General features: G+C 54.8%; 1 protein-coding gene across 2 annotated transcripts; it reads left to right on the top strand.

Annotated features, from left to right (window-relative positions):
* On the top strand, positions 1–27539 carry SYT12 (synaptotagmin 12). Of its 2 annotated transcripts, none has more exons than XM_054440829.2 (8): positions 1–37; positions 7253–7309; positions 11770–11963; positions 16762–17154; positions 20607–20822; positions 21562–21682; positions 22713–22846; positions 25242–27539. In XM_054440829.2, the coding sequence occupies exons 2-8, from the start codon at positions 7276–7278 to the stop codon at positions 25413–25415; spliced, it is 1266 nt and encodes a 421-aa protein (XP_054296804.1). In that variant the 5' UTR covers positions 1–37; positions 7253–7275; the 3' UTR covers positions 25416–27539. The 2 variants fall into 2 exon arrangements, with proteins under 2 accessions (XP_054296804.1, XP_054296803.1); XM_054440828.2 differs by lacking the exon at positions 1–37 and adding an exon at positions 321–572.
* The last annotated feature ends 219 nt before the right edge of the window (positions 27540–27758 follow it).

Here is a 27758-nt window from a genome sequence, read left to right as displayed (position 1 = left end):
GCTCCCGGAGGTGCGCAGTATCGGGTCCGTTTTTAAGGTAAAGAAACTGAGGCCTAGAAAGGGAACAGGATAACCCAGGGCGCGGAGGCTGGGGCTAGAACCCAGGCCGGTTGGCTCTGAGTCCAGTGCTTGGCCTGCCTCTCAGAGGCCTGTGGGCACGTCCCCACCCACCCCTGTCCCCAGGCCTGGGAGCGAGGGGTTGGGCTTGGCCTCAGGGCGTCCCTGGATCCCGGACGCGCTTGGGGATCTCCGGCTCGGACCCCGGGAGCAGAGACAGCGCTCGAGCTTGTCACTTTAAATTAAAGAGGGAGCGGGCGGGCGAGCGGGCGAGCGCGAGGGAGCGCGCGGCGGGCTCCTGGGAGCGTGCCCGGACTGCGGCGCAGCTCCGGTCCGCCGCCCCGGCCCGGCCGAGCCCCCGGCCCGCGCCGCGCTCCTCGGAGGCGGGAGCCCGGCGACACTGCAGGGGTGGCGTTGCCGCCGGCGGCCGGACTAGGCGCAGGTGCGTGCGCGCCGCGGGAGGCGGGCCGGCAGCTGGAGCCCAGCCGGAGCGGCGGCCCCTCCGCGGAGCCCGGGTGAGTACGCACCCCGCCGACCCCCGTGCGCGGCCGGGATCGCACCCTGATCGCGGACGCACGCAGCCCCCTCCTCGGGCCCTGGGCCCGGGACCCCAGAGCCCCGCTCACTCCGCGCGCCTGCACCTCCGCGCCGCGCTTGCACACGAACGAATGCCGGGCACCGGGCACGCCTGGCGCCCTTGCCCGGCCCGGCCACTCCGCGCAGTGCGCATCGCATCGCACGCCCCGAATGTGCACACACGCGGCTCACCCCGCCATTTACACGCCTCCTCGCGCCCACGCTGCACACACGCCCCTCACTTTCGCATTCAGCGCCCTGACGGTCCTCACTGTCCCTACTCTAGCTTCACATCCCCTCCCGACACTCCGGTCCCCATACACCCTGGAGGTTCCCGAGGCAGGAGCGCTGGTCTGCAGGAACCGTCCCAATCTGGAGGGGAACGTTGCACCCCAGCCCGAGGAGGCCCTGGCTGTGTGAAGAGCCAGATATGACCCTCAGCCGCCTGTGGCAGCAGCCTGAGTGGGGGGCTTTCCAGAGCTTAGGAGACGGGTATGGCGGGGCAGGGGAGGAAGCTTGCCCAGACTCAGGGCCTCAAGGCTGTAGATTTGGGCTGAAGTTGGGGGAGGGAGGTGGGGGGCCGGGAGCCTGGCCTATGGGTGGAAGGCCCTGAGCTGCCCATCCTGGGAGCCCTCTTCCAGGGGCTGCAGAGAGACTGTGTGCGCCCTCCTTCATTCCCAAAAGCCTGGGAAAGCTGCACCATGGAATGTCAGCTCCTTCTCCCCCTCAGGGGGTGACAGTTTTAGAGAGCAGCAGCAATAGCGCTTCCTATTAGAAATGGGGAAACTGAGGCTCAGAGAGGGCAGGAGACCCACCCAAGTTACCACAGCCAGTGTGAAGAAGGGTTAGGACAAGTCCCCAAGCCCCCAGCCTCCCTACTCTGAAGTCTGAAAGCTTTCCTAAGCAGCTCTGCAGAGTGGGGGCTCCCAGCCTGGGTTTCAAACCGGACTCTGCCACTTGTCAGCTCTGGTGACTGACTGACAAATAAAACACATCTGTAGGCTGGCAGTGCTGCCCACACTGCACCTCAGTTTCCTCTCCAGTACAAGGAGCAGGGTAGCAGCCCCCTCAGAGGGCTGCAGTGCTGAGATAACACAGGGCAAGTCACACAGTAGGTGCCCAAGAAATGCCAGCCAGCACCTCCCAGCCAGTCTGCCCTGCGGTTTCTGTGGGCTGTTTGGGGGATGGCAGCAGGATGTGGTTATCTCAGAAAGCGGAGGAGGGGTACTTGAAAAGGTTTCAACCTAAAGATCCTGAAGAGACTCACAGCTTGAAGGGTGAGGCTTTCCTGGGCCCACCTCCCGACCCTTCCCATTGCCTTGCTAGCCAGAAAATGATGTGAGGACACTGGGCAAGGAGGTGGGGTGGAGCAGAGGGCAGGGACAGAAGGCCCCTCTCCCCTGCCGAGGCACAACGTTCTTGGAAAGCCAATTCTCTGCCAAGCCCAGGAGGGGCCTCTGCCATGGTCTGATTCCAGCAAAGCTGGGGGAAGTGGGGGGCTCTTCCAACTCCCCACCCCAAAAGCCTGCCTGATCAGGAGTCAGCATGGTGGCCAAGAGCCCAGGCCCAGATCCATTGCACCCTGGCACCAATCCCAGTGTTGCTACTTGTATGCTAGGTGACCTGGGGCCCCAGCTTCCTCATCTGTAAAAGGGGGATCCATTAATCCATTGAATCATCATGTCTGTAAAAGGGGATCCATTAATCCATTGAATCATCATGTCCGCATGATGTACCTACTACAACCAGGCACAGTGCTAAGCACTTAGCACATATTATGTCCACATGCATGCAGCAGTAAGGAGATATTGCTAGGTAGGTATGATCGAGCTGGAATTTGAACCTAGAGCTGTTTTCAATGAGTAAGCTCTGTGCAGTTTAGGGTCTGGGGGTTTGGGACTGAACGAATTGGTCAGATGGGGAGGGGTGCTGCAGGGGTAGGGATGTGCGGTCTGGGAGCTCAGTGAGGGTCTGGAGCCACTCTGGTCCCCCATGTTATGCTCTTTGCTGTGTGTCTGGACACGGGGGATGCTCCAGTCACAGGCTGCCCTGGTCCCACTGTACCTCATTGCTATCCTCTTCTAGCCAAAGCCACAGTCCCTCTGCCTGGCAGACCTCCAGGCTGCCAGCGGGAGCCCACTGAGGTCGTCCCAGGTGAGACGGAGTCAGGGGGTCTCGGGGATAGTGAGCAAAGCCCTTGAGAAGGGCACTGGCTGCACAGCCAGCACTTGCGGCTTGGTCTCAGCTTCCTGCTCACTGGTTCGGGCCAATTCACTGCCCTTCTCTGAGCCTCCCTGTCCTCCTCTGTGGAGGAGGGGATAGTAACAGAATTTGCCCCATGGGTCTTACGGGTGATGGGGAAGATGGCATGAGGGTTGTCACTGCTAATGGAAGAGGGGCTGGACTGGGCTACAGGAATGGCTGCCAGGCCCAGCTCTACCACTGCTGGCTGTGTGGCTTTGGGCAAGTCACTTAACCTCTCTTAATCTCCCATAGCTTTGCTGGGCGTGGTGAGATGACGCCACTTCATTCCAGCCTGGGTGAAAGAGCGAAACTCCGTCTCAAAAAAATAAATTAATTAAAAAAAAAAGTAGCTCATTCAAAGTCCCCTTTACCAGGCTTATGAGCAGGGATGCTTCCAGGGCTCAACAGGTTCTAGCAGTGAACGGAAGGATGGGAGCAGCCAGGGAAGGGGCAAAGCTGACTTAGCTCCAACTCCTGTTGGAGTCAGGGGATGCAAACCCATTGTCCCCAAATCTTCTAACTTGCTTTTTTTCTTTTCTTTTTTTTTTTTTTTTTTTTTGAGATGGAGTTTTGCTCTTGTTGCCCAGACTGGAGTGCAATGGTGTGATCTTGGCTCACTGCAACCTCCACCTCCTAGGTTCAAGCGATTCTTCTGCCTCAGCCTTCCCAAGTATCTGGGATTACAGGCATGCGCCACCAAGCCCGGCTAATTTTGTATTTTTAGTAGAGATAGGGTTTCTCCGTGTGGGTCAGGCTGGTCTCGAACTCCCAACCTCAGGTGATCCGCCCACCTCAGCCTCCCAAAGTGCTGGGATTACAGGCCTGAGTCACCGCGCCCAGCCAGATCTTCTAACTTTCAAAGGGAAGCTGGAAATCCTTTTTAAATCAATTTTTAATGGGAAATTCCCCCCCACCATACACTTTTTTCTGAGGCACAGTCTCACTATGTTGTCCAGACTGGTTTTGAACTCCTGGGCTCAAGAGATCCTCCCACATCAGCCTCCCCAGTACCTGGGACTACAGGCACGACCCACTGCACCCAGCTACATTTTTCAATTTTAAAATGTTGGCAACTCACTTAAATGTAAGACAAATAAACACATCTGTAGACTGGCAGTGCTGCCCACACTGCCCAGACTAGGGGTTAGGGGGCCTGTGTGGGCCATCACCAGGCTGCTAACCACAGCAACCAATATGTGCCAAGCCTGACTACACGTACCTTCTCATTCCACCCTCCTGGCAGCCTCACATCTGCTTTACAGATGGGGAACTGAGGCTCTAAGAGACTAAGAAAATTGCCCAAGGCCACTGCAGCTAGCCAGGGGCAGATATGGGAGTCAGAGCTGGGTGCAGCTGACTACAAACACTGTGCTCAGGATGATACCCTGTAGGAGCCTCGACCTCTCTTCCAGTTCTCTTCTCCCTCCACTCAGGCAGATGAGCTCTGCCTTCACAGGGCACCAGGCTGGAACATCTGTCTGGAGGCCAGGGGCGGTGGCTCACGCCTGTGATCCCAGCACTTTGGGAGGCCAAGGTGGGAGGATCACTTGAGGTCAGGAGTTCAAGACTATCCTGGCCAACATGATGAAACCCCATCTCTACTAAAAATACAAAAACTAGCTGGGCATGGTGGCTCATGCCTGTAATCCCAGCTACTTGGGAGGCTGAGGCAGGAGAATCGCTTGAACTCGGGAGGCAGAGGTTGCAGTGAGCTGAGATCGCGCCACTGCATTCAAGCCTGGGTGACAGAGTGAGTCTCTGTCTCAAAAAAAAAAAAAAAAAGAAAAAAGGAGCTTCTGTCTGGGGTGTGCCTAGCAGTCATTCACACCCTCACTGAAATCTCAGCTCCCTGGGAAAGGATGTCGTGTTAAAGGGAGAGGAAAGAACAGACAGCGTGGGAGTCTGGGGTCTGAGCTGGGCCAGCCATGGAGGTGATGGGGCCCCCGACAGCCAGAGGCCTGATGCAGCTTGAGGCTTTGTCCCGTACCACGCCTGTTGTGCTGTGGGGTGTACTTTGCCATTGCATACCTTGCTCGCGTGCTGCTGGCATTGGCTGTCCCAGCTTGGCCCCACTCTTGCAAAGTCAGCTTGTGCCAGGTAAGCAAGAAAAAGCCGATGGCTTATCTGATTCCCGGCAAGGCAGAAGCAGGCTGGGAGGTGCACATTACCATGTGTTTCAGCGTATCCAGACCAGCTTCCGCCAGGAGCTAGGACCACCTTGGGCAGGTACACGGTGACCCATCTGACCTGCAGTTCCTTAGGAAACTTTTTGGAAACCATATGCCCACTTGCAGTGAGACACAGTGGTTAGGAGCATGGAGCCAGACGGCCTGGGTTGAACAGTTTATTAGCTGTGTGGCCTGGGGCAAATTACGCCCCGGAACTCTCACCTGCAAACCAGAGATAATAATAGTACCTACCTCATGGGGCTGTTAGGAGAATTAAATGAGGTCAGATATATGCAAAGTGCTTAGAACGGCGCTTGATGTGTAAGAAGGGCTTGGCAAGGTTGTCTATTACTGTCATTATCTCCAGCCCAGGCCCAGGAATGAGCTTCCACTCTAGTCAGGATGGGTGAAGCCCTTCCTGGCTTAGCACCACCCTTCCATCACCATGACAACGCACATCTCCTTGTGGGAGTGGGGGCAGCATCAGGAGAACTGGGAGCCAGGAGCTGGCTGTGCACCTTACCTGACCTGCTTCTAGAGGCTCCTGGGCACCTCCAGGACTTAAGGGGGTGGACTAGGACTTATGGCACCCCAAATGTGCTGGATAACCCTGACTGGAGCATGGCACCCCAGCTTCTTGACTCCAAAGCCACAGATTGGGGAGAACCCTGGAGTTCCTGAAAATGTTGAGGGCCTTAGCTTTACCCTCTGATTCGACCCCAGTCCCAAAGGGAACCTACAGGATGCTCCGAGGGGTTGGGAGCTGGTGGGTCACACTCCCCGAGGACTTTTTATACTGCGCCTGAATGGTGTTTGAATTTTTTGCAAATTGGTTACTACCTTTAAAACTCAGGAAATGGCACATAAAAAATTCAGGTATCTGGCTTTTCTTTAAAGTGCCAGAAGATCAAGCCACGGTGGTTGGCATTCCTGCTGGGGCAAAAATGCAGCTGCCCTTGGGCCAGGCCATCACTCTGCAGTTCCTACCTCCCCCTCCCCTTGCCGTACCACCCCGCACCAGGCCTGCAGGCTTACCATGTGTAACCACCTCTCTGAAGTACAAGGGAATCCAGAAACTGGGGTGGGCGTTATCCTGGCCCTCGGTGCCCTTGACCAGAGATCAGTGCAGCCCATCCCAATTTCCTTTTTCCAGGACTCCCCCCACACACCCATTTAGAACACATCTGCGAGCCAGATTTACTTCTTAGCACAATAATAAAACAATGAGCAGTCACCTAGGTTCAGGTAATGGGTTGTACGAGCTCCCAGACCTTTCTAGAACAACTTAAGCCTCAGTCTTTCCTAAAAGCTGGGGGTGAAGGATGGGATGGGGAAGAAACCATGCCAAGCAGTGAAAGGACTGATAATAGAATATTGCAGACACGCAGCCTTTCCTTCCCAATCGAAATGGAAGCATTTGAAGGAAGGCTCTGGCTCAAGCCAGGGGGTCCTTGCTCTAATGAGTCACCTACCGCGTCGCCGCTGGTCAGCCTGATGTTGTGAGGATGGAAATGAGCTGGGGTTGCCAGATTTGGCAAATACAAAAACAGGACACCCAGGAGCACTGATGTTTTGGATGAACAATGGAAGAGATTTTGGCATAAGTATGTCCTATGGAATATTTGGGACACACATATTAAAAACTTATTTGAAATTTGGCCCAGCGTGGTGGCTCACACCTGTAATCTCAGCACTTTGGGAGACCAAGGCTGGTGGATCACCTGAGGTCAGGAGTTCGAGATCAGCCTGGCCAACATGGTGAAACCCCATCTCTACAAAAAATACAAAAATTAATCGGGTGTGGTGGCACATGCCTGTCATCCCAGCTACTTGGGAGGCTGAGGCAGGCGATCACTTGAACCCAGGAGGCAGAGGCTGCAGTGAGCCGAGATCGCGCCACTGCACTCTAGCCCGGGCAACAAAGAGAGACTCCATCTAAAAAAAACAAAACAAAACAAAAAAATCTGAAATTCACATGCCACTGGGCATCCTGTGTTTTCTCTGGCAATCCTGAGGAGAGTCTTAGAATGCTTGAAAAGAGCTTTAAACATCATTTCTCAAAATGCCAAGCCTCCCTTTGGTGGCACTCCCCTTATAGCTGAGCGTAAGCTCTGGATGACAGGCACGTGGGTGCCAGGAGGCCAGGACCTAGGAGCGGGACGCTGACTCTCTGCAGCCCTCTCTGCTCACTCTCTTTTCCCTTCCAGTCACAGTCACCGCAGCAGACATCATGGCCGTGGATGTGGCAGAATACCATCTGAGCGGTGAGTGCCCAGGGCAAGCCCCTCCTGGATCACGCCTGCGAGACCCTTACACCAGGCCTGGGTGGGAGGTGTCCATGGGACATGAATGTCCTTGCCATTAATGTCCTTGCCATTAATGCCTTCACTGTCAAGGACAGTCAGTGTCTTGCCCAAGGTCAGACAGCCCTGGGGACATCAAGCTTGGCACAGTCTGAGGTCTCTTCGTCTTGCCACACAAGTGGCCCCTTCCTGTTAAAGTGACTTTCTCTCTTTCACTTGAAAGGGTCCCCGGGGAGACCCTCGTTCTGCTGCACCCTGGGGATGAGCCTGTGACTCGGAATCCACTCACCGAGGCCTTTTGTGGAGACTGTCAAGTAGGCAGGGGAAAATAAACCCAGGAAGTCAATGTTAGATTCATGGGGCGTTAAACTCAGAGACCACCCAGTCCAGAGGCAGAGGTTATAGTGAGCTGAGATCACACCACTGCACTCCAGCTTTCCAGCCTGGGCGACAGCGTGAGACTCCGTCTCTTTAGAAAAAAAAAGAGGCCATCCAGTCTAGGGCCATGACTCCCACCCTGTCACCCTATGCCTCAGCAGGGAGATGGGAGCTGGCTGGGAGATGCCTCAAGATTCCAGATATACTCCTGCAGCCCTCCCCATGGACGGCGGATGGGGTCAGAGCCGAAACATACCAGCTGTCTTTTCTCCCTTTGTTCCTCTCCTCATTCACAGATGGGAGAAGTGAGGCGCAGAGAGTAACAGGGTCAGGATGTGCACTCAGGTCTCCTGACTCCCAGCCCCGTGCTCCCCATCACTCCAGCCCCTACCCTAACGCAGCCCCAGGGGAGCCCAGGGCTTATCTGAAGAGTGTGCCTGGGAATCACCTTTCCCATGACTTTTTCCCAAAAGTGAGCCAGGGAGCCGCACTTTTCACCCTCAGGCTCACAGGTCTTGCCCCCCCACACCCCGCCCCCTACCCGTATGGCCTTGGGCAAATGGTGAAACTTCTACTTACTTATCTGTAGAATGCAAACGATGAGTCTTGCCTCAGGGCCGTTGGGAAGATTTAGAGAGCTGATGGATGTGCAGCGCCCAGCATGGTGCAAACGCCACTCTCCCAGCGGCAGGGCTTTGCACATGCTGTTCTCCTGGCCTGGAGTCCTTCCCTGCCTCTGCCTCTGCCTGCCTGAGTCCTGGCGCCTGGTGGTGGGGTTATAGGTGCAGATCTGGACCCAGTCTGTCTGGAGGCAGATCTCTCTTCCGTCCCTCAGCTTCCTTATCTGTAAAATGGGGACAACGATAGAACCAACCTCACAGGATTGCCTTGACTTGATGGGTTAATGTACGTGACGTGCTTAGAACAGGGCCTGGCAAATCATAAATAGTAAGTGCTTCATAAGGGGAGCTATTCCTCCTCCTTCTCGTCCCACTCGTTTCCGGTCTTCGCCTAGACCCCACTTCCAATATCACCCCAAGACTGGTATTCCATAAAATCAATAATCAAATGAATGCGAATTGTCATTTCATGTCCCTTCCTGGGGCTTTTCCTTCTGTACCCCCAGCCCTGCCCCCTTTTCTGCCACCCCGGGCATGGGCTCCACCCTTCAGCTCCCAAGAGCCTCAGGCACAGGGGAGCCTGAACCTGCTTTGCCACCTGGCTGTGCCCACAGCCTGCTCAGAGACCTTGGGCCTCTGGTCCTGCCCTCTGGCCAACCCCGGGCTACCACCCAGCCCTGCTGTGACCCTGTTCCCAGGACTCCCAGAATACGCCAAGCCTTGGCAGGGCAGGGCCCGGGAGCCTCCATGGATCTCTTTGTTATGGGCATATGTAGACCACAGGTGACATTCTGTCAACAGCAGCAGGAGGAAGGAGGGTTTCTTCACAGCCCTTCCACCGTCATTACCCATTCCTTCTGTTTTTCCCTGGTCTGCGCAGCCCGTGACTATGTGCTGCGTGACTTTTGCGCACGTCACACAATTGCGTGATTAGACCATGTTGGGGATTCATTTTTTTTCCTCTCTTAACAAGCCAGAAATGTGTCTCTGCATTGCCACAGTGCCATCCTAATGACCTCAATTGTCATTCTCGAAGGCCAGTGACATTTCCTCCCAAGACAGAGCCACCAGCCCTCACTGGCCCCCTCAGTGGGACCTTCAGGCTGTTTCCAGATTTCTGCTGTTATAAATACAGCCTCGATGACTCATCCCAGACACAAAACCTGTTGGGATTTTCCCTTTAGAATAAATTCACCAGAGTGGGACCGCTGGATGGGGGATGTTCTTGTCATCCGCATTTTCCAAACGGAGTATGAAGCCCAAAGGTGCTGGGTGACTTGCCTGGAAGCCAAGGTACCGGTGCCCGAGCTCTGCCGTTTCTCACCGCTGGCCTTGAGTGGAGAAACAGATGTGCCTATTACCCTTCCTTGGTCTCAGTTTTCCTCTTTTAGAAAGTAGGGCCTTGGCCGGGCACGGTGGCTCATGCCTGTAATCCCAGCACTTTGGGAGGCCAAGGTGGGCGGATCACCTGAGGTCAGGAGTTTGAGACCAGCCTGGCCAACATGGTGAAACGCTGTCTCTACTAGAAATACAAAAAATTAGCCGGGCGTGGTGGTGGACGCCTGTAATTCCAGCTACTTGGGAGGCTGAGGCAGGAGAATCGCTTGAACCCAGGAGGCAGAGGTTGCAGTGAACTGAGATCGTACCATTGCACTCCAGCCTGGGCAACGAGAGTGAAACTCCATCTCAAAAAAAAAAAAAAGAAAAAGAAAGAAAAGAAAGTAGAGCCTTACAGGGTGCTCAGTGCTGGGAGGGTGTCAGGGCTGGAGGCCAGTGAGTCAGTGCTGTGGACTCTGGCCAAAGGCAGCTCAGCAGACAGCAGGGCAGGCTAGGGGGGCTGCCCTACTGTGTGATCCATTCCTGTGTGGCCAGGCCTCAGGGCAGCAGTGATGAGGTACTCCTCTAGCCCCGGGTCCCCTCCCTCCCTCCCCCGGCCACTCTGCCCACTCTGGGCTTTTTATACCCCTCTATTCTTCCCGCCCTTTACTTCCAGCTCCTGTTGCCATGGCCTGGCACACTTCTTGTCCCTCCTCATATCTCAGCTTACATGTCCCTCCTCCGGGAGGCCTTCCCGGACTGCTCCCATTCCCGGTACCCTGATCTGTCTATTTATTTGCCTGCTCCACCCCACCCCCTAGACTGCCAGCTACTTAAGGACAGGGACTTGGCCTGGGGCTGACTCAACCCTGGCTACCCGTGCCCATAGGCTGCTGGCACACCAGGATGGGTGCTCAATGGATGTGCAGTGATCAATCTCCATCCCTGAGATGCCCTTCGCATCTCTCCCCACCTTGCTTCGAGGGAACTGTGCGGGGTCGAGGCCGGGTGGGGCAGTGGTTACCCCACTTGCTTTGGGGTCTGGCTGCCAGAGTTGGGGTCCCAGCACCACCCCTTCTGGGCTCTGTGACCTTGGGCAAGTTCTTTAGCCTTTCTGTGCCTCAGTTTCCTCAGTTGAATTGAGACAGACGCAGTACTAAGAACAGTTTAGAGAACTGTATTTGCCAGCACTGTGACCTGCACAGTGAATCCAGTGCCTCCTTGGCTTCCTTTGGGGAAGCAGAGCCAGGTTTCCTGGGAGAGGAAGGCAAAACCTTGGAACATGTATGGTCCTGCCACGTGCCAAGCACGGTGCTGGGGAGGACTCACTTGCCACAGTTGAGGGGGTTGTTAATTTCTGTTTTCGGGGGCAGCAAGGCTCAGAGAGGGAAGGTTATTGACTCATCAGCAGAGCAAAAGCCTCTGAGCATCTGGATTTGTCTCCAAGCCCTGCACAGCCTGCAGCCACCTCTCACTTGTGGCTGAGTTGTTTGTTTGTTTTGGTAAGAGATTCACAGAGAGATAAGATTCACATACCAAGCAATTTACCCACTTAAAGTGTACAATTCAGTGGTTTTTAGTATATTGTGCAACCAACCACACAATCTATTTTTAGAATATTTTCATCATCCCCCAAAGAAACCCTATTTCTCCCAACTTTCCAGCCCCTGACAGTCACTAATCTACTGTATAGACTGGTGTCAATTCTGTCTACATAGATTTGCCTTTTCTGGATATTATGTACACAGGCTGATCATCCTAAATCCAAAAATCCAAAATCGAAAATCTGAAATTTTTTGCGGGCCGACATGATGCTGAAAGAAATGTCCATTGGAGCATTTTGGATTTCAGATTTTTGGATTAGGAATGCTCAACCTATAAGTGTAATGTAAATATACCCAAATCAGAAAAAATCTGAAACCCAAAACACTTCTGGTCCCAAGCAACACAGGAAAGTGTATGTCTTGTTCGACATGGGATCTCCAGCACCTAGCACATAGTAGGCATTTAATAAATATCCATTCAATGAAGAAGTCCTTGCTGCTCCCCGGGTGGGGGTCTGTATCCACTAGAAATCCCTAATGAGAGGCTGCCCTTGCCTTGCAGTCATCAAGAGCCCCCCTGGCTGGGAGGTGGGTGTCTATGCTGCAGGGGCCCTGGCCCTGCTGGGAATCGCGGCTGTGAGCCTGTGGAAGCTCTGGACGTCGGGGAGCTTCCCCAGCCCCTCTCCGTTCCCCAATTACGACTACAGGTACCTTCAGCAGAAGTACGGCGAGAGCTGCGCAGAGGCCAGAGAGAAGGTGAGGCTTCTGCTCCTGCAGGTGCACAAGAGAGTGCAACCCCATGCCCCTACCACCCACTCAGATCAGCCTTTAGCCCCTCTCCCTCCATCACCGCCTCCTCCTGGTTAATGTCCTCCTTTGAATGGGGAGTAGACCTCCCTCCTCCCCTTTCACATCTTCAACTTTTTTTTTTTTTTTTTTCAGATAGAGTTTCCCTCTTGTTGCCCAGGCTGGAGTGCAATGGCATGATCTGGGCTCACTGCAACCTCTGCCTCCTGGGTTCAAGCAATTATCCTGCCTCGGCCTCCCAAGTAGCTGGGATTATAGGCGTGCACCACCATGCCCGGCCAATTTCGTATTTTTAGTAGAGACAGGGTTTCACCATGTTGGTCAGGCTGGTGTCGAACTCCTGACCTCAGGTGATCCACCTGCCTCGACCTCCCAAAGTGCTGGCGTGAGTCACCACACCTGGCCTGCTTTTTAACTACTAAAGTTTTCTTTCTTTCTTTTTTTTTTTTTTTCTAAATGCTCCTTGCAGAGCAGGGCTACCCCATAGGCCAAGTGCCCAGAGTAACCTGATATATTCTTCTTACTCTCTTTTTTTCTTTTTCTTTCTTTTTTTTTTTTTTTTTTTTTGAGATGGAGTCTCGCTCTGTCGCCCAGGCTGGAGTACAGTGGCACAATCTCGGCTCACTGCAAGCTCCGCCTCCTGGATTCACGCCATTCTCCTGCCTCAGCCTCCCGAGTAGCTGGGACTACAGGCACCCGCCACCATGCCCGGCTAATTTTTTGTATTTATAGTAGAGACGGGGTTTCACCGTGTCAGCCAGGATGGTCTCGATCTCCTGACCTCGTGATCCGCCCGCCTCGGCCTCCCAAAGTGCTGGGATTACAGGCGTGAGCCACCGTGCCCGGCCCTTTCTTTCTTTCTTTTGAGACAGGGTCTCACTCTGTCACCCAGGCTGGGGTGCTCTGGCACAATCTCAGTTCACACCTCCTGGGTTCAAGCGATCCTCCCACTTCAGCCTCCTGAGTAGCCGGGATTACAGGCCCAAGCCACGATGCCTAGCTAATTTTTGTTATTTTTTGTAGAGATGGGGTTTCACCATGTTGGCCAGGCTGGCCTCAAACTCCTGGGCTCAAGAGATCTGCCCGCCTTGGCCTCCCAAAGTGTTAGGATTACAGGCGTGCACCACCATGCCAGGTCCTTCTCTTTTCACCTCCCTTGTAGCTGAAGCATTTTGACATACTGTTGAACTTACATCATAAACATTATTTTAATGGCTGTATGAGATTCCTTTTTGTACATGTGCCATGATTGACTAAATGTCATGATAAATAATGCAGTGGATGTTCTGTAGGTAAAACTTTGTCTTCATTTGGGATAGTGTACTTTGGATGGATGTCCAGATGTGGAACTGCTGTATCGGAGGCACACACATTCTTAGGCCTCTCACTATACCTTGCTGAATGTTTTATCATTTAACACATGGCAGGGAATTTTCCGAATGTCATGTAGAGTTCCAGAGAGCACAGCCAAAATCTATTACCAGATTAGAATCCCTCATGTTCACTCACTTAGGGTGTCTGGGGGGACTATCGCACACGCTGTTGGGGGAGTGTAAATTTGAAAAAATTTTTCCAGGCCTGGCATGGTGGCTCACGCCTGTAATCCCAGCATTTTGGGAGGCCAAGGTGGGCAAATCACTTGAGGTCAGGAGTTCAAGACCAGCCTGGCCAACATGGTGAAACCCTGTCTCTACTAAAAAAATACAAAAATTGGCCAGGCACAGTGGCTCATGCCTGTAATCCCAGCACTTTGAGAGGCTAAGACTGGTGGATCACCTGAGCTCGGGAGTTCAAGACCAGCCTGACCAACATGGAGAAACCCCGTCTCTACTAAAAATACAAAATTAGCCAAGTGTGGTGGTGCATGCCTGTAATCCCAGCTACTTGGGAGGCTGAGGCAGGAGAATCGCTTGAACCCAGAAGGTGGAGGTTGCAGTGAGCTGAGATCACGCCATTGCACTCCAGCCTGGGCAACAAAAGCAAAACTCTGTCTCAAACAAAACAAAACAAAACAAAAAAATTAGCTGGGCGTGGTGGCAGGCGCCTGTAATCCCAGCTACTCAGGAGGCTGAGACATAACAATTGCTTGAACCTAGGAGCTGAGATCGTGGCAGTGCCCTCCAGCCTGGGCAACAGAGTGAGACTCCATCAAAAACAAAAACAAAAAACCTTCAAGGGACTGTGTCCTCTGAGCCAGGATTTTAAGAAAGCTATTCAGTATTGCAGTATTTGTATTTCTGAAAAAGTAGAAACAACATAAATGTCCAACGGTAGAGAAGAGTAAATTAAATTATGATTATCTGCTCAATGGAAAATTGGGGAACCATGAAAATTATGGTAAACAGCCAGGTGCAGTGGCTCATGTCTGTGATCCCAGCAATTTGGGTAGCCGAGGCAGAAGGATTGCTTGAGCCCAGGAGTTGGAGACCAGCCTGGGCAACAAAGCAAGATCTCGTCTCTACCAAAATAAATAAATAAATAAATAAATAAATAAATAAATAAATAAATAAAATTAGCCAGGTGTGGCTAGGCGCAGTGCTCATGCTTGTAATCTCAGCACTTTGGGAAGCCGAGGTGGGCAGATCACCTGAGGTTGGGAGTTCGAGACCAGCCTGACCAACATGGAGAAATGCCGTCTCTACTAAAAATATAAAAAATTAGCTGGGCGTGGTGGTGCATGCCTGTAATCCCAGCTACTCAGGAGGCTGAAGCAGGAGAATCGCTTGAACCCAGGAGGTGGAGCTTGCAGTGAGCAGAGATGGCGCCACTGTGTACTCCAGCCTGGGCGACAGAGCGAGGCTCCATCTCAGGAAAAAAAAAAAAAAAAGCAAAAAAAAAAAGCCAGGTGTAGTAGCTCACGCCTGTGGTCAGACAGTTGGGAGAGTGAGGTGGGAGGATCGCTTGGGCCCAGAAGGTTGAGGCTGCAGAGAGCTGTGATCGCACTCCACCCTGGGCAAGTGAGACCCTGTCTCAAAAAAAAAAAAAAAAAAATTATGGTAATGAAGGCATGGACGATGCTTGTGGTATAAAAGGTTCTTGTTTTCTCAAATCCCAAGGTCAATTTAGGGAAAATAAAAATATTTATTTATTTATTTATTTTTGAGACAGAGTGTCACCCTGTCACCCAGGCTGGAGTGCAGTGGCGCAATCTCAGCTCACTGCAACCTCCGCCTCCCGGGTTCAAGCAGTTCTCCTGCCTCAGCCTCCTGAGTAGCTGAGATTACAGGTGCATGACGCCATACCTGGCTAATTTTGTAGTTTTAGTAGAGACAGGGTTTCACTTTGTTGGCCAGGCTGGTCTTGAACTCCTGACCTCAGGCGATCCACCACCTCAGCCTCCCAAAGTGCTGGTATTACAGGCGTTAGCCACCATGCCTGGCCAAGGCAAAAAAAAAAAAAAAATTAATATTTGGGTGAGTGTCACCCAACATGAAAGCTTCCTGTATTGTAAACTTCCCTTGTGGCTGCTCCATCACCTCTTGAGTGGCTGGCTCCTGGTATTCTTACCCGTTCTTCTTCTGGGACACTTAGATTGCTAGCTGCTTTTCCTTTTTCTAAACATTACTGCAATCGACAACTCGATGTATGGAATTCTGTCCCTACAAATATACATATTAAGAAAAAGTTGAGGGGCTGGGCGTGGTGGCTCACGCCTGTAAGCTCAGCACTTTGGGAGGCCGAGGCAGGCGGATCACAAGGTCAGGAGCTCAAGACCATCCTGGCCAACATACTGAAACCCCGTCTCTACTAAAAATACAAAAATTAGCTGGGTGTGGTGGCGGGCGCCTGTAGTCCCAGCTACTTGGGAGGCTGAGGCAGGAGAATTGCTTGAACCCAGGAGGCAGAGGTTGCAGTGAGCCAAGATCGTGCCACTGCACTGTAGGCTGGGCAATGCAGTGAGACTCTGTCTCAAAAAATAAATGAATAAATAAATAAACAAACAAACAGTTGGCCAGGCGCGGTGGCTCGCACCTGTAATCCCAGCACTTTGGGAGGCCGAGACAGGCAGATCACCTGAGGTCAGGAGTTCCAGACCAGCCTGGCCAACATGGAGAAACCCCATCTCTACTAAAAATACAAAATTAGCCGGGCGTGGTGGTGTGCGCCTGTAATTCTGGGTCCTCAGGAGGCTGAGGCAGGAGAATTGCTTGAACCTGGGAGGTGGAGGTTGCAGTGAATCAAGATCACGCCACTGCACTCCAGCCTGGCGACAGAGTGAGACTCTCTCAAACAAACAAACAAACAAAAAGTCTCATGTACCCCTAGGCTGGGCACGGTGGCTCACGCCTGTAATCCCAGCACTTTGGGAGGCTGAGGTAGGTGGGCGAATCACCTGAGATTGGGAGTTCGAGACCAGCCTGACCAACATGGAGAAACCCTGTCTCTACTAAAAATACAAAATTTGCCAGGTATGGTGGCGCACGCCTGTAATCCCAGCTACTCAGGAGGCTGAGGCAGGAGAATCACTTGAACCCCGGAGGCAGAGGTTGCAGTGAGCTGAGATCGTGCCATTGCACTCCAGCCTGGGCAACAAGAGCAAAACTCCGTCTCAAAAAAATGAATAAATAAATAAGTGACATGAAATAATATTAAACAACGACCTTCCTAGCTAAGGGATGCAGGGCTTCTGTGAAAGGGGAACTTGGAGATCCAAGAATGAACAGGCCTTACTCATCTCTTTGCCATCTCCCAGCGACCTTGCCTATGGCCCCCATGATGCTGCCACGTCCCTCTTTCTCACCCCTAGAGAGTGCCTGCGTGGAATACCCAGCGGGCCAGCACGCGGGGACCACCCAGCCGCAAAGGCAGTCTCAGCATTGAGGACACCTTTGAGAGCATCAGTGAACTGGGGCCTCTGGAGCTGATGGGCCGGGAGTTGGACCTGGCCCCCTATGGGACCCTCCGGAAGTCCCAGTCGGCCGACTCCCTGAACTCCATCTCCTCCGTGAGCAACACCTTTGGGCAGGACTTCACACTGGGCCAGGTGGAGGTGAGCATGGAGTACGACACTGCCTCCCACACGCTGCACGTGGCGCTGATGCAGGGCAAGGACCTCCTGGAGCGGGAGGAGGCCAGCTTCGAGTCCTGCTTCATGCGCGTCAGCCTGCTGCCCGACGAGCAGATCGTGGGCATTTCTCGGGTAAGTGGGGCTCAGGGCGGGGCAGAAGGGCGCTCTGGGCTCACTAGATGCCTCCCAGGCAGGCGGGGCGGTGGGGCCCGGCAGGATCCCAGAAAGGCACTAGAGTGCAAGTATGGATGCTGATCCCAGAGCTGAAGCTTCAGACTGTAGAGAGAGCTCTGTGCAGAGCCGGGAGGTGGGGGGCTCCACCTGAAGGCTCCCATTGTGTGGAGTTCTTAGCTCTCCCGCCAAGTGAATACAGAATGTGGCAACTGTCCCTGTCCACACCTGCCCTGTGTCAACATGGGGTCCCAGCAGAAAAAGGATGACATGCTCAAGAAGGCTAATTTAGGGAGAGCTTAATAACAAGATTGGGGCTGGGCACGGTGGCTCACGCCTGTAATCTCAGCACTTTGGGAGGCCGAGGCGGGTGGATCATGAGGTCAGGAGATCAAGACCATCCTGGCTAACACGATGAAACCCCATCTCTACTAAAATACAAAAAATTAGCCAGACGTAGTGGTGGGCGCCTGTAGTCCCCGCTACTCGGGAGGCTGAGGCAGGAGAATGGCGTGAACCCGAGAGGCAGAGCTTGCAGTGAGCCGAGATTGTGCCACTGCACTCCAGCCTGGGCGACAGAGCGAGACTCTGTCTCAAAATAAAAATAAAAATAAAAAAATAACAGGACCGTCCAGGTACAGTGACTCATGCCTGTAATCCCAGCACTTTGGGAGGCCAAGATGGGAGGATTGCTTGAGCCCAACCAGGAGTTCGAGGCCAGCCTAGGCAACGTGGCAAAACCCCTTCTCTACCAGAAAAAAAAAAAAAAATTAGCAGGCTGTGGTAGTGCCAGCTAATTTATAGTCCCAGCTACTTGGGAGGCTGAGATGGGAGGATCACTTGAGCCCAGGAGGTTGAGGCTGCAATGAGCCACAATTGCACCACTGCACTCCAGCCTGGGTGACAGAATGAGACCCTATCTCAAAAAATAAAAATAGGGCTGGGCGCAGTGGCTCACACCTGTAATCCCAGCCCTTTGGAGGCTGAGGCAGGTGGATCACCTGAGGTCAGGTGTTTGAGACCAGCCTGGCCAACATGGTGAAACCCCGTCTCTACTAAAAATACAAAAATTAGCCGGGCATGGTGGTTCACACCTGTAATCCCAGCTATTCAGGTGGCTGAGGCAGGAGAATTGCATGAACTCAGGAGGCGGAGGTTGCAATGAGCCAAGATCACGCCACTGCACTCCAGCCTGGGCGACAGAGTGAGATTATTATCTCAAAAATAATAAATAAATAAATAAATTTTAAAAATGAAAATAACAAGACCATTTAGAGTGGCGCGGATGGGGTGTGGGGCATCCTCAGGGATGGCATGGTACCCTGGAAGGGTGTAACAGGAGGGGCGGTCCCACTCTAGATCTGAAGGGGTGAGGGGAAGGTGAGATTACTGGGCCCAAAAGGATAGAGGGCCACCTTGTGTGGAGAGGGCTACCTTGGTGGAAGCTCTGCCCTTTGGCCAAGGGACATGGTCATCCCGCAGCAATACTGCAGAGAGGGACTTCCCTCCCCCTCCAGTTTCCTTCTAGTGACCTCCACTGGCTGACCCAACCAGAAGCCAAAGGCCAAGGGAACCTGTTGACACAGCCCATGGAGGTCAACTCTCAGGGATAGAGCAGAGTGGGGAAGGGTGGAGAATAAAGCCTGAGGGGCAGGGAAGGCGCCCAGTCCCTTAGGCTACCCTCCACACATTGCTGTAACTCACAGAACCAAGCCAACAGAGCCACATCTGGGCTGAAGGGTGGGGATAGCCTGTGAGCAGAGTGCGAGGAGGGCGTGTTTAGGGCATTGAGTTGGGGTGGCCCAGCTTCTGAGACACAGTATAGTGGGCAATTAGGAGCAGGACCCTGGAGCCTGACTGCCTGGGTTCAAATCCTGGTTCCACCTCTTCCTAGCAGTATGACCTTGGATAAGTCAGTTTAGTACCCCATGACTCAGTTTCCCCATCTGTCAAATGGGCATCATGGTTATTGAGGAAGAGATGGGTTAATGTATGTGAAGTTCTTGCCCAGCCTGGGTCAGTGCCTAGCAGGTTGGCTCTCAGGACCGTGCAGAGCTCCTGTCGTGCCCAGCCATGTTGCCTGTGGTTTGGGCTGCCTAGAGGACTTTGGGTGGTTCAGGACACATTCCTTGAGGAGAGACATTGGCAGACAGCAGCCACCACAGCCTGATGTGTGCTGAGAACCTGGTTCACAGAGCCCAGCGCATCCATGATTCTCTCATTAGCCCGTGACGCCAACAGGACGGATTGTTAGGGCATCTTACAGATGAGGAAACCGAGGCTCAGGAAAGTGCTTTGCCCAAGACAACCCCAGTAAGGAAGCAGGAGGTCCGGGACTCGAACCCAGGGTTCCATCTTCCTCCACCCATGTGCGCATAAAGCACACGCTCAGAGAATGGCTGGTTGGGGAGCCCAGGCCCCCATGAACAGGGGACAGCTGAGAGGCTAATTTAGCCGAAAGAGGGAGAGGTGGAGCCAGATCATGAAGAGCCTGAATGCTGAGGTCAGGAGGTCAGGAGGCCAGGTGGGCTTTATCCCTTGGGGGCAAGGAGCCCTTCAAGAGCAAGGGATTGTGTAGGGAACGTGAGCACTGTGCGAGGAGCCTTCCCACGCCCAGGCAGTGACAGAAGAGTGTGGTCATGGTGGCTGGTGGCGCTGGGGGATTTATTCCGGGGAAGGCAAGCTTCCCAGCATAACAGCCTGGGCAATCCCACCAGGGGGTGCTGCCCCCAGGCTAGGCAGCCCCCCAGCCTCAGGCAGGGTCCAGGGATGAGAGCGCCTTTCTTTAAATATCGTCAGGCAGTGACTAAAGCATCCCCCTTACTCCCCAGAGACAGTGCCCGAAATGCACCTTCCCAGGGGGCCTGCCCACGACTTCCTGGGAGGAAGCCAGTGGTGCCCACCAGGCAGGACTGGGCTTGGAAACCGAGTTGGCCCAACCTCGCCTAGTCCTCCCTTCCATCCACCCATCCAGCCTATGGTGTTCAAACAGTCCTGGGCCAGGCTCTGCAGGAACCTGGGACGTCAGTGGCTCGTGACTCCACAGGCAACTGTCCCACTCCACTGCTTGCCTGGCCTAGGGCTAGACTCGAGCAGATGCAAGAAAGATGGAGACCAGCTCATCCAGGGCATCTTGAGGGTTCTGGGGTGCCACGGGCACTGAGGACAGAAATTAGTTGGGATCAGATTGTGGGAGCTTCAAACGCCAGGCCACTAGATTGGCCACCACTGAGGAGAGGACAGGAGGCTTTTACGCCTTCAAGGCTGAGCCACCAAAGGAAAGATTGGCATTGAGGGTGTCATGACAACAGAGCCAGGACTCTAGCCTGGGCCTCTAGACTCCCTGTCCAGTGCTGTCTCCCTGCTGTGGTCTGTCAGGCCCCTAGCGCCCTCCATGGCCTTTTCTCCTGCAGATCCAGAGAAATGCCTACTCCATCTTCTTTGATGAGAAGTTCTCCATCCCCCTGGATCCCACAGCCCTGGAGGAGAAAAGCCTGCGGTTTTCTGTATTTGGCATCGATGAGGATGAGCGCAACGTCAGCACGGGGGTGGTGGAGCTGAAGCTTTCTGTGCTTGACCTCCCGCTGCAGCCCTTCAGCGGCTGGCTCTATTTACAGGACCAGAACAAGGTAAGTGACTTGCCTGCCCGTCCACCTCGGAAGAGCGTGCACACACATACACTTCCAGGAAGGGACTCCATCATCCTCATCATCCTCTGCAATAGCCTGAGCCCCATCATCATTAGGAGAGCAGAGAAGAAGACCTGAGCCCCATCCGAGGAAACTGCTTGCTGCAGGCAAATTTCAAAAACATCCCGACCACTGTTTACAGCTCGTCTGCTGCTTTGCCACCAAAGCTTCAGAGGTTCTACCCCTACTGAGCTTCTGCTACAGAAACATTCCTCTAGCCTTAGAGGGGATGATTTCAGACAGGCCAAGCTGCACTTTAGTTTTATAATTGTAGGAATGCTCACAGAACATCATTGTTGTTTAATCAAAGAATCTAATTCCATTCCGCTCTGATCGCTGTGTATTACTACCGCAGTGTTTTCCTCGGCCTGCAATGAGGGAACAAAACTACATTTGATAGCTACATTTGACAGGCCACCTCTGACCCTCCACCCCAGGCAGGGCCCACACCCGGTGGAAGGGAGGAGTGGGGCATGCTCCATGCAGTGGCGGGGGGTGGGTGGCTGTCCCCTTCTCCAGGCTGTCCCTGCCTGCCTGGAGCCCTGTGGTAAGGGACCCCCAGTGCAGCCACTTCTCTATGGAGAAGGAAGCCCCAGCCTTTCCCTGGCAACCAAGGCTTTCCCTGGACCCCTCAAGTCGGGTGAGGAGAAGCCCTCTGAGCCACCTGTCTGTCCCCCAGGCCGCTGATGCTGTGGGGGAGATCCTGCTCTCCCTCAGCTACCTCCCCACAGCCGAGCGCCTCACCGTGGTCGTGGTTAAGGCCAAGAACCTCATCTGGACCAACGACAAGACCACAGCAGGTAAGGCCCAGCTGGCAGCCTGGCTCCTCCACGTGGCTCAGTGGAAGCTGCGGCCCAGCTGCTGTGCTGTGGGCACCTGGAGGCATCAGCAGGTGTGGGACACAGAGCCAAGGTCCCCCTCAGCTTTGCTGAGCCCAGAAGTCGTGCAGATGGGTAGGGAGTGGCATGGGGACAATTAATCCAGCCGGGGCAACATGAGATCCCTGGAGGGTGTCAGGGGCCCCTGTGAGGGCAGAGTGAAGGGGGTCAGAGTGATGCGGGGGTCTCAGGGCAGGAGGCAGCACTCAGGGCTGGGGGCACTGGGCAGGGAACCAAGGTGGGCATCTGTTCCCTGGAACTGGAATTCATGGTGGAGGCTCCATTCCCAGAGACAGGGCAGTATCCCAGACTCCAAAAAGGGACCAGGGCCACGGGGTTGGGGTGGGTGCCAGGCAGGACCTGATGCCTTAGGTCTGCAGGAGTCCCCAGTCCCTCTCAAAGCAGTGACCGTGGAGGCAGCTGTATTCTAGAGAACTGAAGACCAGGGGCTGGGGGAGCCTGATCTATTGGGAGTTGCAAGTCTTGGGGTGGGGGTAGGTGGGGAGGCCAGCTGCAGGCAGGTGCGGCAAGGACACCCCGTGGGCAATAGGTGATGGGCAGACGGCAAGTTGTTATTTCAGAGCCGCACACGGTTGAGTCAGGCTCTGCTGTGCAGGCGCCCGGTGACTCAGGGCTGACGTCTGCACTCGGGCCATTTATAGAAGTAACACGGTGGGGCTGCTGAGTTCCCCAGAGCATCCTAGGAGGGGAGCGCGTGGGCTGTGAGGCAGCTGCCTAAGCACAAAGCCCAGCCCTCACCTGACGTGCTGTGTGAGCCTCAGTTTTCTCATCTGTGAAATGAGAAAAATAATAAAAGAGCAAGGTCAGCGCTGCAGGAGGTCACAGCAACAGCAAAGCATTGGGGAGTTTGGAGTCGGTGGGTGGAGCCAGACTGGGCAGGGCTGTGGTGCGTGAGTGTGACGCTGGCCCTCACCTGTCCGCCTGCCCGCAGACCCCTTCGTCAAGGTATACCTACTGCAGGATGGGAGGAAGATGAGCAAAAAGAAGACAGCCGTGAAGAGGGATGACCCCAACCCGGTGTTCAACGAAGCCATGATCTTCTCGGTGCCAGCCATTGTGCTCCAGGTGAGGGGGGCTGGGAGACGGGAAGGGGCCAGGTCACCCCAGGGCTCTGGGGCTGCCACATCTCTCCACCTTCACTTCTCAGGGCCCCTGCAGGGGTAGTGGTTTGCCTCCAGCCATCACTTTCTAGCAGTTATTGAGTGCCGCTGGGGCCAGCCCTAGGGTGGGTGCTGGGGACACAGGCACAGCTTTCTCGGTGCTCACAAGGGACAGGCAGGAGAGTCCCTAATCCACTAAGAGCGTCTTAGACTCCCGAGGTCAGATGAGGGGGGATTCCTGCAAGAGGGGATACCCAGCTCTGAGGGAGGACCATTCCCGGGGGAGGGAACTGCAGAGGGCTGGAGAGGAGCCGGGGTGACCCAGGCACCCAGAATTCCTGCTCTGAATCTCCCAGGCTCTATTTCAGGGTTCTGCTGAACTCCCCAAGTTCCCGTGGTCTTCAGAAGGTGACATGCTCCAGGGAGACCTCTCCCAGCAGGGACATCACAGACCACGGGTGGGCAGACTGCAGAAGATAGGGCTTGGGCCCTGCTTGCATGCCTCGGAGGATGGGGCTCGTACCACCTTCCCTCACTATCTCTAGCCCTCCTCGGCACTCCTGACAATGAGAAAGTCCTTTGTGCCTTGAGCCAAAATCTGCCTCCATAGCCCCAGGGCTGTACAGAACCCACCTAATCTCCCCCAACCCGGGGACCCCGCCTGCATGTAAAGGCCCAGAACTCTGCCTCACTCTGAGTGTTCCTAACCCAGGCACATCCCAGCATCTCTGGCCCATCCTGGGTATCGTAGCCTTCGCTTGCCACCCTCGTGGGGCAGGCTGCCCATGTGTCCTCTGCCTCTCCCTGGGTGTCATAGTGCCACTTCTCCACAGCCTCTAAAAGCAAGAGACTTCTTGGGACCATGGGGGAAGTGGGGGAGGAGAGAGATGGGGCTGGGTTTGAGTTTCAGCTCCCGCTCTCATCTCAAGCACAGTCTCTCCCGTCCTCGGTTGTGAGTGCAACGTGGTGATATTAGTAATAGCAACGCAACCTCTAGCATGTTCTGACTGTGCGCAGGTGCCGTTCTACACAGTTCACTCTTTTTGTTCCTGAAACAGCCCTATGAGATAGAAACCAATTTTTTTTTTTTTTTTTTTTTGAGACAGAGTCTCGCTCTGTTGCCCAAGCTGGAGTGCAATGGTATGAACTCAGCTCACTGCAACCTCCGCCTCCTGGGTTCAAGTGATTCTTCTGCCTCAGCTTCCTGAGTAGCTGGGATTACAGGCACCTGCCACCACACCTGGCTAATTTTTGTATTTTTAGTAGAGATGGGGTTTCACCATGCCGGCCAGGCTGGTCTTAAACTCCCAAACTTAGGCGATCCGCCCACTTCGGCCTCCCAAAGGGATTACAGGTGTGAGCCACCATGCCCGCCCCCAATTTTTTCTTTTTTTTGAGACAGAGTCTTGCTCTGTCACCCAGGCTGGAGTGCAGTGGCGTGATCTTGGCTCACTGCAACCTCCACTTCCCAGGTTCAAGTGATTCTCCTGCCTCAGCCTCCCAAGTAGCTGAGATTACAGGCAAACACCATCATGCCCGGCTAATTTTTGTATTTTTGGTAGAGACAGGGTTTTACCATGTTGGCCAGGCTGGTCTCGAACTCCTGACTTCAGGTGATCTGCCTGCTTCGGCCTCCCAAAGTGCTAGGATTACAGATGTGAGCCACCATGCCCAGCCAGAACAAATATTATCATCGCCATTTCACAGATGGAGAAGCTGAGGTAGCAAGAGCCCAAGTCACTGCCCAAGGTCACACAGCAAGGAAGTGGAGGCCAGGCATGGTGGCTCACGCCTGTAATCCCAGCACTTTGGGAGGCTGAGGTGGGAGGATCACCTGAGGTCAGGAGTTCAAGACCAGCCTGGCCAACATGGTGAAACCCCCATCTCTACTAAAAGTACAAAAATTAGCCAGGCATGGTGGCAGGCGCCTGTAATCCCAGCTACTTGAGAGGCCGAAGCAGGAGAATTGCTTGAACCTGGGAGGCGGAGGTTGCAGTGAGCTGAGATCATGCCCCTGTACTCCAGCCTGGGCGACAGAGTGAGACTGTCTCAAAAAAATAAAAAGGATTGGGGGAAGTGGGGAGGCCAGCATTTGAAACCTGGCAGGAAGGTGCTGTCGCTGTGGCGGGAGGCAGCAAGAGAAACCTGAGGGCCTAGGCAGGCCTAGTTCAAACTCTTGCCTGCCATTTATTTGCTGAGTGACCTGGGGCAAGTCTCCTCACCTCTTAGATCAGAGGTGAGGATTCAGGGAGCTGTGCCTAGCACCCCACTGGGGCCTGACATTTGTAACCTGAAACCAGAGGCCAAGAAGTACCTCTGACTGCTCCTGGTCCTCAGCACCCATGTTGCCTCTTCCTCAGGACCTGTCTCTCCGCGTGACGGTGGCTGAGAGCAGCAGCGACGGCCGTGGGGACAACGTGGGCCATGTCATCATTGGGCCATCAGCCAGTGGCATGGGAACCACACATTGGAACCAGATGTTGGCCACGCTGCGCAGGCCCGTGTCCATGTGGCACGCTGTCCAGCGAAACTAGCAACCAGGGCGGGCTAGGTGGGCAATGGGGCTGCTAGAGCCCGGTACCCACTCAGCTCTGTCTGATGCCCTCTCCATAGCCCAGCTGGAGCCGTGAACACTGGGGTCCCCTGGCAGAGTCCTCATGACCCATCCTGGTCTCTCTGTCCAGATTGCAGCAGAGGAGTGGGCGTGGCTCTGTGTCCAGGGCCCCAGGGTCTTCTCCTGCTTAGGACCAGCTGTGGCAGGGCCAGGACAGAGGGAGGGTGCTGGGCACTGGATGGCTGTGCTGCAACTCAAGCTCACTCAACCCTGCTCCTCCTGGGAGGCCAGCTGCCGAGCCGGGCTATGTTCTGGAACCCAGCGAATCTTGGGGGCCAAGCACTGTGCTAGGCACCAACAGGGGTAACACGAAGAAGACCCGGCCCTTAGGACATCAGGAAGACTAGCTCCCCTGCCCCAGAGGATCTGCTCAGTGCTGATGGCAGCCCAGCTGTGTGGACTCAGGGGGCTCTGAGGGCTAGGGAAACAGGAAGGGTCTCTTTGACAAGGTAGGAGCTGCGCTTGGAGGGGCAGGAAAAGAACTGAGCATGTCGCAGGCAGCGGGCCCAGCCTGAGCAACGGCGGGATGTGAACTTCCCCATCGCAAATGCAGTCCTCAGCCCACTGCAGTGGATACAAGGAAGGGCCTTTCTTGGGGCCGAAGAAGAGACCAAGAGACCAGGCCCGGGCAGCAGCCTGCCGGCCACGTGGAACACTGGCTCCGGAGTTATTCTCTGTGAAATCTACTCCCCGGACCTCAACCATGGCAAGAACCAGAGGTCCAAAGAGGCCCAGACCCAGGTCCTTGCGCCCAATCCTGCGCAAACCAGGCCCGGGCCCTGCAAGCATTTGTTGATGCCCTTCCAGGCCCACTGGGAGAAAGATGCCTCAGGCAGGTCTCAGCCCGGGGAGTGGCAGGGTTGGGGCAGAGAGAATACTGACAGCAGAGGTCTTGGTGGGCTGCAGGTGCCTGCGAAGATGTGGTGGACAAGGAGGCTCTCGGGCTGGGCCTTGGAGGGGTGGCAGCGGAAGAACAGCCCAGGTGGCTGAGGCCTGATGGGAAGCCGGGGGAGGCCAGGGTGGAAGGGCGGCTTGAGGGACGCCAGGAGAAAACTGAATGCCAGGCTAGGAAGGAGGTGGCTCTTGATCACGGGGGGGTATCCCCAACCCTGGGTCTCCTAGCTCGAGTTCCCTAGAAGCAAAATCTGAGAGGGGGATTCTTGGGCAAGTAGCTTCTTGCGGGTGAGTGTTCTCAGAGAAACTTATCAGAGCAAGAAGGGGAGCTCAGGCTGGAGGGAGGAAGCCACGCAAGTGTGGCTTCAAGATTCATCGCCTTGGCCTGATCACTGTGGGGGGCAGGGGCCTGGAGTGCGAGGGGCACCCTGGGGGCTCCCACCCAGAAGCAGAGGGGCCGGGCTGTTGCACCTCTACTGGCATCAGTCTTTGGTTACCCCCCAGCCCCAGTAGGAGGAGAGCAGGCAGAGCTTGTCATCCCCAGCCTGGTGTCCCGCAGTCCCAGGAAGCCGCTTCTCGCCTTCATAGCTGAGTGCTGGGAAGGTCTGAGCTCACCCAGGCCAGCAGGTGGGGTATCATCTGCTCGGTGGGGCCACCCACAGGTGACAGCATGGACCCTCAGGCTGGCTGCCCTTGTTCCTTGGTCCATAACTGGTGAGCTATGGAGACCCAGGCCAACAAGTTATCCCCAATGATATGGGGGGAGGAAGGGCTAGAACAAGGGCCCAGGGGACTGGAGGCAGGATGGTGGCTTTCCCCACCTGACGCAGCCATGGCCCAGCCCCAAGGCCAGGCTGTGTACCCTGTGGCCACAGCAGGAGGCCAGCCCAGGGCCAGGAGACACATGGCTGGACAAGGCTTTGCAGCCTGGGAGACCCCGACTCTCTCTAACCCAGTGGCTGTGCAGTGCAGGCCACTGACTCCCCCCCGCCCTCTCCCCTCTCTCCCTCCCCCTAACTGCATGACGTGTTAACTGTGTGCCCAGGACGGCCGTGGTGGGGACCGGGTATGCCAACTGGAATGATTCTAGAACCAAAATAAAGCTGGGGCAGGAAGAGGGGGCTTCCAGGGAGCCCTGCTCGGCCCTGAATCACCTTCGTCTCTTCTCTAGGAATCAGGGACTCAGGCCTCCTATGGGTTACTGTGCATCCTCCTTCCTGCTACCGGGTGCCCAGAGGGGAGTGAGGCCCCGTCTGCTGGGGAGACCATCACAGGGACCAATGCATGCTGAGCATGGTGGCTCACACCTGTAATTCAAGCACTTTAGGAGGCTAAGGTGGGCAGATCCCTTGAGGTCAGGAGTTCGAGA

The sequence above is a fragment of the Pongo pygmaeus genome, chromosome 9 (genome assembly GCF_028885625.2).
Source record: "Pongo pygmaeus isolate AG05252 chromosome 9, NHGRI_mPonPyg2-v2.0_pri, whole genome shotgun sequence".
Lineage (NCBI taxonomy): Eukaryota > Metazoa > Chordata > Mammalia > Primates > Hominidae > Pongo > Pongo pygmaeus.
Note: the sequence above shows the minus strand (reverse complement) of the source record. Positions and strands in the feature narration are given on the sequence as shown.